The sequence below is a fragment of the Brachyhypopomus gauderio genome, chromosome 18, assembly GCF_052324685.1.
Source record: "Brachyhypopomus gauderio isolate BG-103 chromosome 18, BGAUD_0.2, whole genome shotgun sequence".
NCBI lineage: Eukaryota > Metazoa > Chordata > Actinopteri > Gymnotiformes > Hypopomidae > Brachyhypopomus > Brachyhypopomus gauderio.
In genome coordinates, this window is record NC_135228.1 from 10,206,062 (window position 1) to 10,225,697 (window position 19,636).

At 39.8% G+C, this 19,636-nt stretch overlaps 2 protein-coding genes across 2 annotated transcripts; one reads left to right on the forward strand and one right to left on the reverse strand.

The window, feature by feature from the left end:
* Nucleotides 1-2,205: 2,205 nt before the first annotated feature.
* Nucleotides 2,206-3,243, forward strand: LOC143481921 (olfactory receptor 4E1-like). The gene has a single exon (XM_076980112.1). The coding sequence runs from the start codon at nucleotides 2,206-2,208 to the stop codon at nucleotides 3,142-3,144; it is 939 nt and encodes a 312-aa protein (XP_076836227.1). The 3' UTR covers nucleotides 3,145-3,243.
* Nucleotides 3,244-7,460: 4,217 nt separating this feature from the next.
* Nucleotides 7,461-9,683, reverse strand: LOC143481815 (zinc finger BED domain-containing protein 4-like). Its single transcript, XM_076979959.1, has 2 exons — nucleotides 8,747-9,683; nucleotides 7,461-8,538 (listed from the first exon to the last, which is right to left on the reverse strand). Exons 1-2 carry the CDS (start codon nucleotides 9,418-9,420, stop codon nucleotides 8,010-8,012), a joined length of 1,203 nt encoding a protein of 400 aa, XP_076836074.1. The 5' UTR covers nucleotides 9,421-9,683; the 3' UTR covers nucleotides 7,461-8,009.
* Nucleotides 9,684-19,636: the final 9,953 nt, after the last annotated feature.

Below are 19,636 nucleotides of genomic sequence, written 5' to 3' on the forward strand. Positions count from 1 at the left end.
GACATAGTCCTCACAATTGGTTAGATATGATTAAAAACAAATCACTTAGGCCAACCCGATTTCTCAGGCAAAATGTGCTGCTATGTCAAATGCAGTGCCGAGACCAAGAAGAACAAATATAGGCAGGAGGTAGTTAGCTAAAAAGGTGAGAAAACCATTTCACAATGTTGCCTGTATAGTAGGTATAGTAGTACTTTGATTTCTGTCAGAGTGTGATGGAGCAAGGTAGCTCATCACCATTAAAGATACAAATATAGAAGTATTCATGTTGATGACATGGTTTAGTATACTCACCTTTTGAGTCCGGTTACAGAAGGGGACATTGGACAAAGGTGAGGCGATGTGATGCAGGGAGGGTGATGGTCCCTTGTGTCCATGTAACGTAAAGCGTGTATGATGTGAAGAACTAGGAGGTGTATACATGTTAATATGTTCATGGGTAACAGCTGACACTATGTAAGTATGTACATTAAGAAATGTGTGTTTGTACTAACACGCAAACAACGAAAGGTGAGAACATGGGAAAGGGACAGGACTGGACCTGACTGGGCGCTATAGACTGGGAACCGAAGATGATGTGACGACAGAGGTGAGTATACGTAGGACAACAGACACATGGACAGGGACAAAATGGGTCATGACTCTGGAGACAGACACAGGGACCGGAACAGAAAAAACAGCTACAGACACATGGACGGGTATGTGGACATGGACAGTGACAGGAACAGGAAACAACAAAAAACCAGGAACTGAACAGGGCAACAAAGGGGACCCAGGTGCAGATGAGGAACAGGCACTAGAGGGAACCAAATCATAGTAAGTAGTAGGCCCACAAGTGGGCAGCGCAGTCTCTGTAAACCCCTGCAGGGCATGTGGTGCAGGAACAGGTCCCAGGTGGGCCTTGGGCAAGTAACTTGTAGCCATTACTGTCTGTAACCATACAACCATTTTCTAACTTGGCGTAGTAATTGAGTGGACAAACAGCAGGAAACATGCCATGCACACATCTTACAGAAGATAGTGTCTTAATAGTTTGGACCAAAGAATGTGAAGCTCCTTAAGAAAGAGAGTAGGCAAGAGAGAGAAATGCCCAAACAATACTCTAAATTCTAACTGGAACAGAAGGGAGAATTATCACTATATGTAATTGGCCCCAAGAAATGTATATCTCATTATATTATGCATTTTGTGCCAGCAATTTGAAGGTAAGCTTAATATGGAAGAAACTGTAAGCTCTATTTCCTAATTGTTTATTTCTAGTGTAAACATTTATGGATTTGCACTTCATAAACATCACTCTTTTTAGAACTTTTGTCTGGCCTCTGGTCTCATTACCTTTAATCCATTTTAGTTTCCATTGCATAAAATACTCAAGAATACAGAAGAATACTGACTAACTGATACTGACTAACTGATATACCAAAAGTATAATTTCGGGGTGAAGTTTTGCTTGTTAGCTCAATATTGAATTCTTTATTTAAATGTATACTGTTAATTACAAATAAATAAGTAATATATATCCAGTTCATAAAAGTTTATATATATTCAGTTCATTAATAATAAGTATTATTATTATAAGTAATTATTCAGTTCAATCTTTTTCATAGACAAGACTTTGCATGTGTATCATTTCTCCACATGTACCTACCTTCCACTAATAGACTTGTTTTTATTAACTCCCTAAGGACATATCAGCTGTAAGGGACTCTGTTAATAAATTGCCATTGCTTTTGTACCCATGTGTGGTCATGTCAGACCATCACAGCACAGCACAACAAATCTGGCACTCATTCTCTTGAATGAACTACAGAATCTGCACTTTGTTTCACTGGTGTGTAATAAATAGTATATTTTTTTAGTATAATGAAAATAAATATTATGTTTAGAAAATTTGTTGTAGAAAAATGTAATCTATTATGGCAAGATATATGTCATTTTAGACTTTTAAACATATTCTCACAATATTAAAATAGTAGATTTGTAATCTATATTAAACATAGCAATAGAACTGTTAAAACAATTTTTTGTATAAATGTATATTACTTTGTATGTATTTTAATTGTCCTTGTGGATAGATTATTAGTGTTTCAGGCTGTGTATTAATAGTGTACATCTCTATTAATCGTTTACATCATGTTCTCAAAAACAAACTGATTTAGACTATTAATGTATTTTACATCCTTCCACAGCACTGCAAGAGAGGTGATGGAAAATGGAACATACAGAAACCAAGTTCTTAGAATTGAAGGATTGAGAGTCACACATCAGTCTGCCTATCCAGTGTTTATTCTTCTTTTTCTTGTCTATCTTTTTATTATGTTATCCAATCTTGGACTTATTGTTCTGATATCAATGGAGAAGGTTCTGCACAAACCAATGAACCTTCTATTTCTTAACCTCCCCCTCAGTGATCTAATTAGTGCTAGTGCAGTAGTGCCTGGTTTGCTCAAAGACATCTTTAAAGATGAATCTGAGAGATATATCAGTTATGCTGCATGTGTAATTCAGGCTTATGGGGTTCACACACTTAGTGCAACTGCACACACTATTTTAATGATCATGGCTTTTGACAGGTATGTGGCAATATGCAACCCTCTACGATACAACACAATAATGACAAGCAAAATGGTTGTTAAGCTGTCTGCATTAGCATGGACATTACCAATTGTCCCAATTGGGATTATATTGGCCCTCACTATAAAGCTGTCACACTGTAGTTCAACAATTTCAAACCCATTCTGTGATAATCCTTCTCTGTTTAAACTTTCTTGTGAAAATCTATTTGTTAATCAGGTCTTGGGGTTAATATGCTCTTCTCTGTTCTGGGTCATCTCCATATCATGCATCAGTTTTGCTTACATAAAGATTGCAGTTGTCTGCTTAAAAAGCAACAGTGCAATGAAGAGCAAGGCTGTGAAAACATGCAGCACACATCTGATTGTTTACATTATTCTTCTTGGATCTGGATTAAGTGCAATTATTCTCCATCGATTCCCATATTATTTGGAACTTGAAAAACTGGCTGGTGTCTTGTTCTTTGTTATTCCCACGAGTCTCAACCCTATCATATATGGACTTCAATCAAAAGAAATCAGGCACAGTTTTAAGCACATACTGCAGAAAAGAAAACTAATGTCAGAATGATTATATTTATATGTATGTGACAGCAACTTTGTTAAACTGGTTTTCAAATTGTTGACAGTTTAGACTTGATGTGCTTAATGAACCACAGCTCGGGGGTAGTGTCTGTTTTAATACGCAAAACACTTTATAACCCCAGGAAACATCATTGACATGTCCAGGACAGCAAGATGATGCATTTCAGCAGACATTTTATTTTTTTAATGCTTTAAGGTAATTGTGTTCACAAGTATTTTTATTTTTTTGCCATTAGTTTGTCATTGCCATTATATCATTAAAAGAAATATCATCACATGATTATTTAGGAGAACATGATACATAGATACTGGAGATCATTTGTGATATCTTGAATAATTTCAAATTAGACATTCTATTCCATGTCAGAAATACATTTGGATACATTTGGCTTATCTTTAATATTGTTTTTATCTTTTTTTCTTTTCACAAAATGAGATGCAGTATTATTTTTATTATATAAATGTAGGAAAATGTGTGTGGCCTGATCAGACCTAAAAGTATAATAATGCAACATGAACCCATATATAATAATGAACAATGAAGTATAAATCTTGATGAAACTATTATTGATCATATTTCTAATCAGATTTTCATGAAAAAATGAAAAGTTATTGTTTAATGTAATTGTTCTCACCTTGTGGTACAACACACCATGTACTTTTAATAGTAAATAGTATAAGAAGTATACATCATTTCATCATCATGTAATCAATTTGTATGTTTTAAAACACTGATATTAAAAATTTATACATTTTGAAAGTTCTCTCCACTGCATCATTTAAATAAAGGCTGGTCATTCTGTAACGTTTTTACTCCGCATTAGTCAAAGGAGATGAATATAGTTTGATGCAAATGCGGGAGGATTTATTGTAGGACAAGCGCAATAGGGAGATAGTATGGAGTCATTTCCGTGCCAAAACTAGGGGCGCAATGCCAATCCCAGCATCATTGGGCAAGGGCAGGATACACCATGGGCAGGTCGCCAGTCTGCCACATGGCCAACAGACACACAAACACACACACACACTTGTGTGGCAAGAAACCGGTGGCAAGAAACCGGAGTACCTAGAGAAAACCCACGCAAGCACAGGGAGAACATACAAACTCCACAGAGCGGACGAGACCAAGAATCGAACCCAGGCCTGGCCCAACCCTGAACCCATTTATTCTATGTTATTAATTTCAACATAGATTTTTATTTTTTTTAATCTTGAAACTAATTAACTATATTAACACTGGGAAGGCCAACGCTACGAAAAAAGTTGCGAGGAAAATCATCCGCCGAGTAGCCCACTTCCCTGCTGTGAAGAGATTAGTGCCCTTTGTCTTGCTAAGGGGTTTGAAGCGCCGACCCCCGCTCTCCTTTCCAAGGAAAATCAGCCCGGCCAGTTCATCTGTATATCACAGCTTCAAGAAGCAATTCAAACGTTACAATCTATATTTCTTTATAGTGCGAAGATAATTATTCATATGCTGAATAGGAATGAATCCTTTGGTTTGAATCTCGCTAAACATTCTAAGTGAAATAAATCCTCGCGTTGTATTTGTAGTAGGCGTACGTGCTGTGCGATTTTCTTAAAGCACACCAGACATAGACTAGCCAGTTTTATGTTTCATTCGCATTTTATGCTTACTTCATCGCACTAAAGAATAAACTACAATAATGTGCTCGTTGTAGGCATACGTGTTGTGCGATTAACGGGCTGAGCAGGTGGGACGCAATTGCAGATTTGAGGAGTTTTAATAAAATAACTGACAAAAACGACAGAACTCAACACAAAGAACTGAGGTGACATGAAAGGCTAACATAAAATACATAGAAAGAGCAAGAATGCAAACATCAACAACAAAACCAGAACTTACTACTTACAACATACAACTCACAACATACAATAACCCACAGCACTAGAGACCAAACACAGAACTTAAATACACTAACTAAACAAGGAACCCAACAAGACACACCTGAAAGCAATAACGAGGGGTGGAGAACAAGGCAGGGGTGTGACAACAGAAACAACTAGGAATTTCAAAACAAAAGACACTCAAACACACAGAGAACAAAACAAAAGACATGACTGACAGGGGGAGGCGGGAACCACGTGACATAACCCCCCTCCAAGGTGCGCCGCTCTGAAGCGCGCAACCGAGCCCAAAAAAAAAAAAAACCCAACATCAAGCACAGACAGTAGGAACCAAACCAAGAGCAGGAGATGAAAGACACGCAGGGAACCGGGGCAAAGGCACTGAGGAGGACACACCAGACACAGAGGACCTAGGGGCAAAAACAGAAGGCACAGAAGACAAAGGGCCAGGGGACACAAACACAGGAGCGGAAACAGCCTGAGGGGGACAGGCAAATGGGACCTCAGGAGACTGGACAGGGATAGGACGAGCAACAGCCACCGGGGAAGCAGGATCAGAACAGGGAACAGGGAACGAGGCAGAGACAGAGGTAAATATACGCAAGACCACAGACACATGGACAGGAACAAAATGGGTGACAACTCTAGGAACAGACATGGGTACAGGGACAGAAACAACAACACCAGAGACAGAAATGGGCATGGGCACATGAACAACGATGGTATCACGCACAGAGACAGGGAACAGAACAAAACCGTGCACAGAACAGGGCAAAAATGGGGATACAGGCACAGACGGGGAACAAACACTTGGGGAAGCAAAAACAATGTCAACATCGGGCCCACAGGCGGGCGGAACAGTCACTGTGAGCCCTGTGAGGGCACAAGAAACAGAAGTAGGCCCCAGGCAGGCCCCAGTGGGGCCCTGGGAATGACAGCAGGCCCCAAGCGGGCCTCAGGAACAGGAGGCGGTGACCCCTTCTGGGTCGCAGGAACAGGGGACGGTGACCCCTTCCGAGCCTCCGGCATGGGTGCAGGCCTCTCCTGGGCCTCCGACACTGGCGCAGGCCTCTCCTGGGCCACTGGCTGCGAGTCTGGAGGCGCCGTGGTCACTGGCTGCGGTGACCCCTTCCGTGTCGCGGAAACACACAGAGAACAAAACAAAAGACATGACTGACAGGGGGGAGGCAGGAACCACGTGACAATAACAAAAATGATGAATGTAAATCAAAATTAAAGCAAAATGTTCTGTAGTTGGTATATGGCACCCAACTATAGTTGGTATATGGCACATTGATTTAGCCGGACAATAATTCATCAATTCATTTCTTAGATGGCTCGTGCCATCCTTGGACTCCAGCACCACCCAGCTGCATCAGCCTTTCACAAACTCAGGGTAGTTTGTCAGCAGTGGAGAAGAACCTGACACAAGCACAGCTCCGCAGGAGTGTGCTCTCCTCAAAGGTCACTTTGATTCAGTTTGAATGGCTGAACTGGAACCCAACCCAGAGTTTGCATTGTATGAAAAACTTCTCACAGCCCTTGGCATCCCCATCATAAGTCTCAAGAGCAGCGATGTGACATTTTTCCTTTTCGCTTAGGAGCCAAGTGGCTGACTTCCAAGCTCATGGACAGGGTCTGAAGGCAGCAGGCAAGGCTGTCCACCATGGATGAGACACTTGACGTTGCTACATGCAGCCATTCACGAGAAATACACAAGTAAGTTCTTGTTGTAAACACATGGACACATGGGTCTCTTTAAATGTCTGTTTAAATTATATTTATAAGTTAGATCAACCCAGATTTTACTTTTAACCTGGATAGGTAGCTAACTCGTCTGTCTACAGTCATCGTATTCCACCATATTCTGAAAAGACTGTCACAAAACCAGGAGCCAATAGCATTCACTGAAAGAAACTCCCATGAGCCTGACCCTAAAGTTCCAAAACCGCCCATGACTCTGCCCCCAAAGTGCCAAAACTCGCGCAAAAAAAGAGCAAGCACCATACTAAAATGAAGAAGAAAAAAAACTCAAGCATGAAAAAAGACAGTTTGAGTGCACGCACTAACACATACGTGCACAAAATTTGGCTTTCTGTGCTCGCAACTTTCACACTTACGCTTGCGAGTTAAATATTTAAGCTTGCGAGTTGAATATTTACACTTATGAAATGTTTTAACTAGAGATGTGACGATACCAGTTTTTTAGGTCCGATACCGATACCGATATTTTACATTCGATATCTGCCGATACCGATACCAATTCGATATTTTTTTAATAAATTGTTTTTAAATGCCTGGATGCATTTTATATAAGTCAATAGTCAACAAAAGAATTGTAAAGTTACATACTAATGTGCAAGAAACACATTGCACCCAAAAAATTGTTCAGTTTGTAAATACTGATTTTTTTTTATTTAAACATTGACAGTTTCACACCATTTAGCTGTTCAGAACTATCCAGACATTTTTTCTGAAATTTTAAAACTTTAAGCAAACGTTTAAATCTGAAGATTTAAAGTAATATTCAAAATAAAATTCAAAATGCAATTTTATGCATTTCAAAGGCTCTTTGGCTCTGAAAAAAAGTGCAATTTCACCATAAAATACTGTTCATATTTAAATAAAAATATAAGATGTAAATATTTAAATAAAATATCAAGATGTAGCATTGACCCTTTTATACTTGAAGCTCAACATAGATAACTACAGTGGAAAATTTCCACTGTAAAAATGTAGTAATGAAAGTACTGTAAACATGGCTTCTTGTGGCACTCAACCACTAAGATGGCTGTCAAATATAACCCTAGGTTAAACTCTGTGAAATCTCTGTACAAAACACTTGGATAAAAACATTTCCAGTATAAAAATAAATAAACACGCACAATATGAACTAAAGTATGTGGATATAGGTCTACCCTACAATGAGTAGCTGCCCAACATTGAACAACAGTCACTTTTGAAAACCATTTTGCAAGAGCTTATTCACTTTAACATGAGAGGCAGGTTCTTCTTTAGAAAGATCAGCATTTCGGCCTTCTCAGCTGTCAGCCTGCTTCTCCTCTCATCAATAATGATGGCAGCTGTACTGAAGAGTCTCTCACTCTCCACACTTGTTGTAGGTGCACATAGAAATTTAGCTGCTGTAGAAGCCAGAGTGGGTAATCTAGGTTGGTTGACATGCCAGTATAGCAGTGAATTGTCCGAGCGCTGAATAGTTGGCTCGCTGAGGTAGGTTTGTATCTCAAAGCGTGCACTTGTGGTGGCTAACTGAGAAACAGATTCTACAGTGTTCTCCTTCAGCATTTCATCAAAAATGCTTTCAAGTCTGCTGTGGCTCGCAGAGTCCATCCGTGGTGTCTTCTTTGCTGGTTCCAAGGCTGCTGAGCATGATGCCCCCTCTGCTGGCTCTGAGGAATCTGCTGTGGTTTTCCTCAGCACTTCCTCTGTCTTCATCACCTCTACCATCAAAAGAGCTTTTGCTTGTTTTGAGGCTTCAATATTTGTGAAGCATCTGGAATTATAAAAATAACCAAGCTATAATATAAAGTGATCAGTATCATCCTCAACTATGTACTAAAAAACTTAAGTAAATATCCTCAACATTTTCTATCACACACACTCCTCTCTCTCTTTCTGTCTCTCTCTCTCTCTCTCTCTCACACACACACACACACACACACATTGATCTGATAAAATAACATCAGCGAAGACTCACATACCTGTCTTTATATCGTGGATCTAGCAGCGTTGCAAATGTGTAAAGTGGCTCAGATTCTACATCTCTAAAGCGTCTGTTAACTGCCTCAAGAAGGATGCTTTTCATCTTCTTTATTCCTTCATCGTCCTCGTTTTCTCGCGAGAGAAATCGCTTGAGGACACACACAATCGGGATGACATCAGATGCAGATGAGGATGAGGAGCTTACCTCCCGTGTTAACTCCTCAAAGGGGGCGAGAGTTGTCATGACCTTTTCCAGTAAACCCCACTGCTGTGTACTGAGTGTGGCTGGCAGTTCATACTCTGCGGAATATGCACACAAAACTCGTTTCTGTTCAGTGAGGGACTTGATCATGTGGTATGTGCTATTCCATCTTGTTCGCACATCTTGCATCAGACGCTTCAGAGGCATATTCAGCTCCATTTGAATGTCCTCCAAACGTGAATATGCCTGTGGTGAGTGCTTGAAGTGCCCCACTATTTTTCTGCCAATTGCCAGGGCATCGCTTACATTACGTTGCGCTAGTAGTCCCTCATTCACCACAAGTTGCAAGGTATGCGCGAAGCATCCTAAACTTGCGAGTCCGAGCCGGTCCATTGCCTTTATCATATTGCTAGCATTGTCTCGTAAAATAACATGGACTTTGCTCTTCGGAATCTTCCATACATTGAGCATTTCCTCCAAAGCTGTAGCGATGGACTCTCCCGTGTGTGAACCATGAAACTGTTTAGCGTGCAACACTGCTTTTTGTAAAGTAAAACTCGAGTCTATCCACTGTGCTGTCAGGCTTAGCAATGACAATGGACACACGTCTGAGCTCCAGATATCAGTTGTTAAACTTAAACTGGGAACGCTCTGCAAGCATTCAGAGATAAACTTGCATACTTGCTTGTACTTATCTGGGACTGCTCGCACCGAGATGAATTGCCGGTTTGGCAGCACGTAGCGTGGCTCCAAATGTTCCATTAAGCGTTGAAAACCAACATTTTCCACAACAGAAAGAGGCTGGTCATCAAGCACAACAAATTCAACAATTTTCTCCATTATCAGCTTTGCTTTGTTGCTTTCCGGAGGGAGTTTCTCGCGCTTTTGAATGTTTTCCAGCAGCGTTTGTTGATGCGAAACATTTTTCTTCTTAGCATTCGAGGCCTCGATAAATTCGGTGTACTCCTTTCCGTGGTGTTTTTGTAAGTGTTTAATCAAGTTTGTTGTATTAAACTTGTCAGATCTACTACCACCTCGTGAGACACTTGCATGACACACGTTACACTCGGCGGTATTGCTTTTTTCTCCTTCGAGTCTGAAGTAGCTCCACACTGCTGACATGTTGACAGCTCACGACAATTGCTCTATCACGTGATGACGTGATGCCTGCTGCTCCTACGTGACAAGGTGCTGCATTCGTTTACGGCATGTTGCAAATTTCTTTACGCATTTTTGTAATATTTAATGTATCGGATTGCGTTTTTAATTAGCTCCCGATAGCTGATCCAGTAATTTAGGACTGGATCGGGCCGATACCGATACCAAGTATCAGATCGGCGCATCTCTAGTTTTAACGTGCACATTTGTGTTTTGCACGGAAATTATTGCACGTTGGAGTTTTATTTATTGAAATATCTTCTCAGGGCAGCATGACATACGATTGGCTCTGGGAAACAGCCAATCGGAACATAGGGGGGCGTGGCTATCAGCAATTTGTATTTTGCGCCAAACGGCCGTTGCTACGGAGCAGCGAAGCAGAGAGGACCACGAGAATTCAAGACAGTGAAAGAAAATCCTTCAAATAAAGTGGTAAGTGCAGGCGTAATGGCAAGTTGACATGGTTTCCTCTTGGTTATTTTAAACAGGAGAACGCATAGCGGTTGAGAAGTTATTCCACTGAGCTAGCTAGCACGGCTGATAGCTGACTGCCTGCTTAACTTTACCTTGAAATTAACCACAACGTGCTAACATGCTAATCTAACTTGCCTACTAATAGTTAGCTCCTAAAGCAGCTTGTGTTGGTTATGCTTATATTCTGTTCTTGGAGCAGCTTATAGTGGAGCTCCTCTACATTCTGGTCCTAAAGCAGCTTGTGGTGGTTATGTTTATATTCTGTTCTTAGAGCAGCTTACAGTACAGCTCCTCTACATTCTGCCCCTAAAGCAGCTTGTAGTGGTTATGTTTATATTCTGTTCTTAGAGCAGCTTACAGTACAGTTCCTCTACATTCTGCTCCTAAAGCAGCTTGTAGTGGTTATGTTTATATTCTGTTCTTAGAGCAGCTTACAGTACAGTTCCTCTACATTCTGCTCCTAAAGCAGCTTGTGTTGGTTATGTTTATATTCTGTTCTTGGAGCAGCTTATAGTGGAGCTCCTCTACATTCTGCTCCTAAAGCAGCTTGTGGTGGTTATGTTTATATTCTGTTCTTAGAGCAGCTTACAGTACAGCTCCTCTACATTCTGCTCCTAAAGCAGCTTGTAGTGGTTATGTTTATATTCTGTTCTTAGAGCAGCTTACAGTGGAGCTCCTCTACATTCTGCTCCTAAAGCAGCTTGTGTTGGTTATGTTTATATTCTGTTCTTAGAGCAGCTTATAGTGGAGCTCCTCTACATTCTGCTCCTAAAGCAGCTTGTGGTGGCTATGTTTATATTCTGTTCTTAGAGCAGCTTATAGTGGAGCTCCTCTACATTCTGCTCCTAAAGCAGCTTGTGGTGGCTATGTTTATATTCTGTTCTTAGAGCAGCTTATAGTGGCGCTCCTCTACATTCTGCTCCTAAAGCAGCTTGTGTTGGTTATGTTTATATTCTGTTCTTAGAGCAGCTTATAGTGGAGCTCCTCTACATTCTGCTCCTAAAGCAGCTTGTAGTGGTTATGTTTATATTCTGTTCTTAGAGCAGCTTACTGTACAGCTCCTCTACATTCTGCTCCTAAATATTCTATAAGCATTTTTTATTCATTACATCCCTTTCCTATGTTAAGAATATTCTAATGTGTATGCAGTCGACATGACGTACATTTGCTTTTTCCTGCACATTCATAATATTCATTGTTTTGTATATCATTTTATTTTTTATTATGTTTAGATATAATAAAATCTAGATTTAGTTCATTTAAAATTTCATTATGGCAAGTTATTAATATCTCTAATTGTGTTTCTTGTAGACAATGCAGAAGGTGTGGCTTGAAGGAATAGCCTAAAATCTGAGGAAGTCCAAAGATTCCAAAGTAAATACAGAAGTCCAACTCATTAATGGAAATGAGAAGGAATTTATGGACTCTTACATCACCAAGATCCAAGAGGAAAGGAATTATTTTTTCCATGCACCCAAGTCCACCTGCAGACTATTATTTTTATGCCTGTGAAAGATCAAATAAGGCAAAAGGACAAAGCAAAGGGGAGTCCAGTAAAACAAGAGCCAATTCATGCCAGGCTTATGTTTCTTTTAAAATGGTCAGGGAGGCTGGATACAACGCTGTAATAATTCGACACATGTTGGAACATACTGGACACAATGTATCCAATCCTGAAGAGCTAACGAAGAACCCAATTGATCCTGAACTATTAGGATTTGTGGAGATGTGGCTTAACCAGGGACTGTCAGTATCCCAAGTTGTGTTAAAAAGTTGTAATTGGGCACAAAGTCATGGGCACACAGATAAGCACAACAGAAGATACTATCTCACTCCTAATGATGTTAGATTAGTGAAGCGAAGTTTGCAATGCATCATGTTACCTGATATTGATGATTCTGTGAGTGTTGACAAGTTGATCAGCACTGACTTGAAGGAAAACATTTGTTTTTATTGGGGATGCACCGAAAATTCGGCCACCGAAAATTTTCGGCCGAAATGGCTTAAATTTGCATTTTCGGTTTTCGGCCGAAATACTTTCATCACCGAAACAACACGGCCGAAACAATGTGCTGTGATGACGCAAGCAAAAATCGCCACCTGCACGCGCTTATTTGGATAAAGGCTAGCAAAAAAGTTTTCCAGTGATGGCGCCGAGGCAAAGGACATTACACCAAAAATTATGGAACTCGTTTAGACGATCAGCCGTTCTCTGTCGTAGGGATTTCGTAGGCTAATAGAGCACATTGAGCCCCGTTATGTTTTGCCGAGCAGACGACATTTCTCAGAAGCGTGTTTACCTGAGCTGTTTAATGTTGTTGCAACTCACGTCACGTTTTTATGAGAGAATTTATATTTATCTTTCAGGCCAGTCAGTTATAATTAAATTTAACTCGTATAAAATACAAATATTTATCCTCTCAGATAAAAACGGTCTGCAAGCGAGTTAAATTTAATTAGTGGTCGGCCGTTGTCAGCGTTATCGTCGTTATCGGCCCACCACTAATTTTATTTTATAATATGCATTACTGTAATGTCAGTGCTAAATAAATATTTTCAAATCAAATTTTGTAGTTGATTTATTCTTTGAATAGCAATGCCTTGATTTTAGTGAGGTTAGCCATAAATCCAATGTTACTAATAATTGGCATAATGTATTTCGGTGTTTCGGTTTTCGGCCTTGGTTTCCTAATTTTCGGTTTTCGGTTTCGGCTAAGAATTTTCATTTCGGTGCATCCCTAGTTTTTATCAACCAATCACAAAAGATCAACCCTTGATTATAGTTGTTCAAACACCAGCACAGAAGGCTCTTTTGCAAGAAAGTCCCAATCCTATGATTTTCATGGATGCGTCCTACAAAGGTTTAACCTCATATGGTTATGCCTTTTATTAGTGAATCAAACGGGAAGAGGAGTTCCCTTTACCTACTTTATTGTAAGCCATGAATCATCTGAAACACTGACTGTTTGCTTGAAGAGCCTGTCCTCGAGCAATCCAGGCTTTTACCCAAGGTGAGTGCAAATGCATGTGGAAAAATTACATGATAGCGTTTTAAAATGAAAGCATTTTCTTTTTTTTTCTTTAATATAAAGAGCTGACCATGCTGTACCTGTTCACACCTACTCCACCTAAATACCCATCCACCCATACCCAGTCAGTCCCGCTCGCCCAAGTACCCACCAAGAGGTACTGCCCGATCACCTACCAACATATACCCAGTCACCCGTCCGCCCACCCACCTGTACCCAGTCACCTGTCTGTCCATCCACCTGTCTGTCCACACACTAGTCATGTTCTCTCAAAAAACACGTCCAAATGTTCAATGTCATACCCAGCCACCTGACCTGACAATTAGAATTGCACCCATACCACTGTACCCCCATACATATTTCCATTTGCATATGTATTTTCTGTGTGTGTTTTGTAGGTCAGTAATGATAGATCATGACTTAAAAGAACTTGGTGCCATACGACAGACCTTCCCAAAGACCAAAGTTCTCTTACGCTGGTTTCATGTTTTGCAGGTGTGTATTACACTTCCATAACACAGAATATTCAGGGTAAACATATAATGTGTAAACATGTTATCTGAGAAAATAGGAATGAAAAAAAAATATTTATCCGAACAGTAATGGTTTATTTGGTCTGAAAATCACTACTTTGTAACATTAAAAACAACAAGTAGAAAAACACTACTTAATGTTTTTAACAATTTTCAAATATCTCCTGGAGGAATTGCATTATTTGTGTAGGTAGTATTCAGTTAGTTAGTATAAATATATTTTTTATATATTTCCCTATATACAGTGTAATTAAAGAACAAGCTGTGACGGTATAATAATATCATTCAACTTTGGAAATAATTTTGCCTGTTCTCAATTTTAGCTGATGCACTACTTGCCTCCCTTAATTTTTTTCAGAATGGTTTACAGAAGGGGTGTCAAACTCAAATACACAGTGGGACAAAAGTGAAAACTTAGACAAAGTCGCGGGCCCACATTGATAGTTATTGAAAAAAATCTTCCTCCAGATATAACAATGAATCTATTCATATGGTCATAAACAATTTTTGCTTAAACATAACAAACGGAACAAGCAAAGCTAAATACTATATAATATATAACGTAACCCTTGTGTGGTGTTCCTATTTTTGTGTTCAGCCAGTGTTCATAGGTCTGTCAAACTCAGGTTTTCAAATCAGCATAGGCCGCTATGACTACATTCAACAGAGGAGAGGGAGGTTGAGTCCTGGCCTGATTGACCTACCAAAACACCAGCAGAGCCCACAGAGCATGGCAGTGATATTAGTGATACGTGCGCTGTATAATACCAGTGGACCAGTTCTATTAGTCATGCGGTATTGTCTCACGGGCCAAATATGATTACACTGTGGGCCAAATTTTGAGTATGACACCTATGGTTTACAGAAATATAAAATATACTTTTCAGCTGCATTTTGGTTATTTCTCCAACAATTTACTATCTACGTATAACTTTTAACGACACAAATAGAATTGACAGCAATAATAATAATAGTTGCTGTTATTATTGTTGTTATTTATATTATCATTATTATTAATTTCAATATTTAGTGATTGTGACAGAAACACTCTAGTATAATAGTATAATCACAGAAGCTGATTCCTAAAAGCTGCACTGCCTTTACTCGTGCAATGACCCGTCCCAAATCACACAAGCTTCCCTGTATTTGTATTGTATGTTCAAGGCTGTGCATCGCTGGCTGGTGAAAAAAGATGGAGGAAACTTATCAACTGCCCAAAGAAACACCGTTATACATGCCATGATGACAATGAAAGCCTGCATGACGGTACTAAAGAAGGGATTTCTGTGACCTCTTGCAACTGAATGTTATTATTCTTGTTTCACTTTGTCAAAGAAAAATATATATCGTCGCTGTCGGGAGGAAACCTCGTATCTCGATTTTTGAGGATTTTCATATTTTTACATAAATCGATGCTATAGGTCTGTCTCCAAGTGGGTGTATGGTTTTAGAAACGATAAACCAATAGAAAGTGGTTAAATTTCTCCACTGGACACTTCAACTGTCAGTCAAAAGTCTGTAACTCGACCCCACATCCTGGATTCTGAGGTAAGAAGCTAAGTGGAACGTTCATGGCCTCCACCACTGATATATGAGGTAAATATTTCAGAAAAACCTCTTTAAACTCGTGCTGAAATGGTTAAAACTGCAGCGATGTTTTGGTAGTATGAGCTCTCGTTTCTGATTATGTGAGCCATCTAGCTAGCATTCAAGCTAGCAGCTACGTCTATCTAGACGCAGTTTTTTGAGGTCTGATTAGCTGGATTTATCTCTGGCTTCTTACAGAACGGCATTGCTCGGTCATGCGCCGGGACGCACGCACGCGCACACACACACACACACACACCTTCCCCGCGCGCACACACAACAAGACACTGTCTCACAGACCTGCTATGTGACACACACACACATGTCAACATGAAAACATGTCAACTTGCCATTACGCCTGCACTTACCACTTTATTTGAAGGATTTTCTTTCACTGTCTTGAATTATCGTGGTCCTCTCTGCTTCGCTGCTCCGTAGCAACGGCCGTTTGGCGCAAAATACAAATAGCTGATAGCCACGCCCCCCTATGTTCCGATTGGCTGTTTCCCAGAGCTAATCGTATGTCATGCTGCCCTGAGAAGATATTTCAATAAATAAAACTCCAACGTGCGAAATTATTCCATAGATAGCACTACACAGAGAATGGCTGCTAGCAACAACCATGGCTAAACAACACAGAGTAAGGGGACATTACCAACACTAAGAAAACATTATGTGTAGACATCACGGAAATAAACATGACTCTGGGAAAAGCTTAGACTTTTGAGTCCACTACTCTAAAAAATCCGCTCTGACAGCCACATGAAGTTTGGATGTTTTTAGTGAAAGACTTCAGAAAGGTGGCAACCTCTTCGCACTATGCACTTCAGTATCCACTGACTCCGCTCCGTCAGTTTACATTGCCTACCACTTCATGGCTGAGTTGCTGTCGTTCCCAAACACTTTCATTTTCTTATAATACAGATGACAGATGACTGTGTAATTTTTAAGAGCGAGGAAATTTCACAACTGGATTTGTTGCACAGGTGGAATCCTATCACCTATAAGAACAGAAATCTTGATCTTGATCCCACAATTCTTAATAATTATCGACCTATATCTAACCTTTCCTTTCTTAGCAAAATCATTGAAAAAGTAGTGTCAATCCAGTTAAATGACTATGTCAAAGTAAATCAAATAAATTACACTTTTCAATCTGGTTTCAGAGCTCTCCACAGCACTGAAACAGCCCTAGTTAAGGTAGTAAATGACTTGAGATTGAATAAGGATGCAGGCAAACTCTCAGTCCTTTTTCTGCTAGATTTAAGCGCCGCTTTTGACACCGTTGATCATGAAATACTTCTTGATCGACTACACAGCTGGGTAGGCCTTAGTGGCTTAGTCTTAGACTGGTTTAGATCGTACCTAACTGGGCGTGATTACTATGTAGCATTAGGTACCTCTTCCTCCACACGTCAAAAAATAACTTGTGGCGTCCCCCAAGGATCAATTCTTGGGCCGTTACTATTCAACCTATATATGCTTCCGTTACCACACATCATTAATAAACGTGGTATTAGTTATCATCAATATGCAGATGACACTCAACTTTATATTTCGCTAGAACCTAAAGCCCTAAAATCAATTTGCTCACTGTTTGACTGCATAGATGATATACAGACATGGATGTCTGACAATTTTCTGCAGTTAAATAAACAGAAGACAGAGGTTCTTGTTCTTGGCAGTGATTCACAAAGGAATGATGTCCAGACTTATTTAAATCAAATGAATCTGAAAGCCAGACAATGTGTTAAGAACCTGGGCATCACCTTTGATAATGAGCTCAGCTTCAAATCACACATCATGACTACATGCAAGACAGCTTACTTTCATCTTCAAAACATCGCTAAGGTCCGAGATATGCTCTCTCCTGCTGACAGTGAAAAACTTGTCCATGCATTTATCACACCAAGGCTAGATTATTGTAACGCTGTTCTATCTGCTCTTCCAAAGAGCTCTATTTCGCACCTACAGCGAGTTCAGAACGCGGCTGCAAGGGTTCTGACCCGCAGGAGAAAGAGAGATCATATTACACCTGCACTCCACTCACTGCACTGGTTACCTGTCAGCTTTAGAATAGATTTTAAGGTTCTAGTCATGGTTTTTAAATGTCTTCATGGTCTTGCCCCTCTTTACCTAAGTGAAATGATGGTTAGATATGTTCCAGTCAGGTCTCTCAGGTCTTCAAACAGTAATCTACTGGTGATTCCTAAAAGCCGATTAAAGATTGGCGAGGGTGCTTTTAGCCACTATGGCCCAAAGCTCTGGAATTCTCTTCCTGAAGAGCTCAGAGGCATTTCATCCCTGCATAGTTTTAAGAGCAGTCTCAAAACATTCCTGTTTAGATCCGCTTTTAGTTAAGAAACTCTATCTTAATAGTTTTATCTTATTTACTTTACTTTTTATTATCTTACTTACTTTACTTTTTACTTTTTATGTTATTTTAATATTTTTATCTTTAATTTCTTTTAACATTTTCTTTTTGTCTTTCTTATCTCCTTTTAATGTTTCTTTTATTTATACTGTAAAGCACTTTGAGTTACATGTATGTATGAAAGGTGCTATACAATTAAAGATTATTATTATTATTATTATTATTATTATTATTATTATCATCACAGTTCCATGCTGGAATTCACTGAGCTCCTGAGAGCAACCCATTCTTTCACAAATATTTGTCTGCATGCCTAGGTGCTTAATTTTATACACCTGTGGACATGGAAGTGATTGGAATACCTGAGTCTGATCATTTGGATGGGTGAGCGAATACTTTTGGCAATATAGTGTATAAAAGTTTATGCATTAATCTAATTGTAAACGGAATGTACACTGCCTTCTCCTCTGTGTTGGTGTCAGTCTTAATGACACTTCACTCTGAAAGGTCAGTTGTAATTACACACAAATTAAAATGTGAAATATCCTGTGCCAAACCAAACTACAGTTTCACATAGTGCCCAGCCAGCTCATTCATAATAGAAACCGCACAAGTTATTCGCAGGAGTCATCAGGTAAACACCTCCTTCTGTTTCAATTAAGCTGCAACGATTTTTACTTTCAAAACCACATATAATTTATATGCCTCATAATTATAAATCAACCTCATCGTTTAATCAGTCTTGACTAGTCTCAGTTTTCATACATTTTAAGTCATTTTAGTGAAAGAAGTAAAAGAAAAAAAAGCAAATAGACTATGCAGCAAAACAAACACTATCTCGGAATTGCAGTTAAAAAGTGTCACTATGCAGTACAATGTAGAGACTGGCATCATGACTTGTCTTGGCAAGCAATGCGCAATGATGACAGCAAAACCCTGTGGGCTTAAATAGCTATTAAAAGTGGAGAGATTAAACAATGTCCAGGTGAGTGGCATTAACTAAGACTGAGGAGCTAATGATAGTGGCAGTGTACAGGCAGGTGGAAGCGCCGGCTCCTGGCTGGTGAGTTGTACCTCTGTGCTTAACTGACACCCTCACATTCTTCTTCTTCGGTTGATAGGTCAGGCAGATGTCGAACCAAGAGAAGAAGATGCACCGAGCCTGCATGGAGTTCAGTCGTTTGGTGGTCAGTGAGCACCATGAAAGGGTGCCACACTCCCTATAGCCAGTGCCTCCATTCTTTAAAGGCAAGCTTCATAGCCAGCAGCTCCCAATCCAACTTAGTAAAGTATCGTGCCCCCCTAAGTTGTTATAAAGTGGTGCAGACTGAAGGGAGTGAATAGGGATATTTCACTAAGAGGGCATTAAGACCACTGTAATCTACTCATGGCGTCAGACCACTGTCCTTTTTAACAAAGAAATGGCTGAAGCACGTGAGGTTGAGGGCCAAATGGAGCCTTTGGCCAGAGCCTCCCTGATGCACTGCTCCATGACCTGCTCCTTCTCTTGCAACAGGGAATACATTATACAA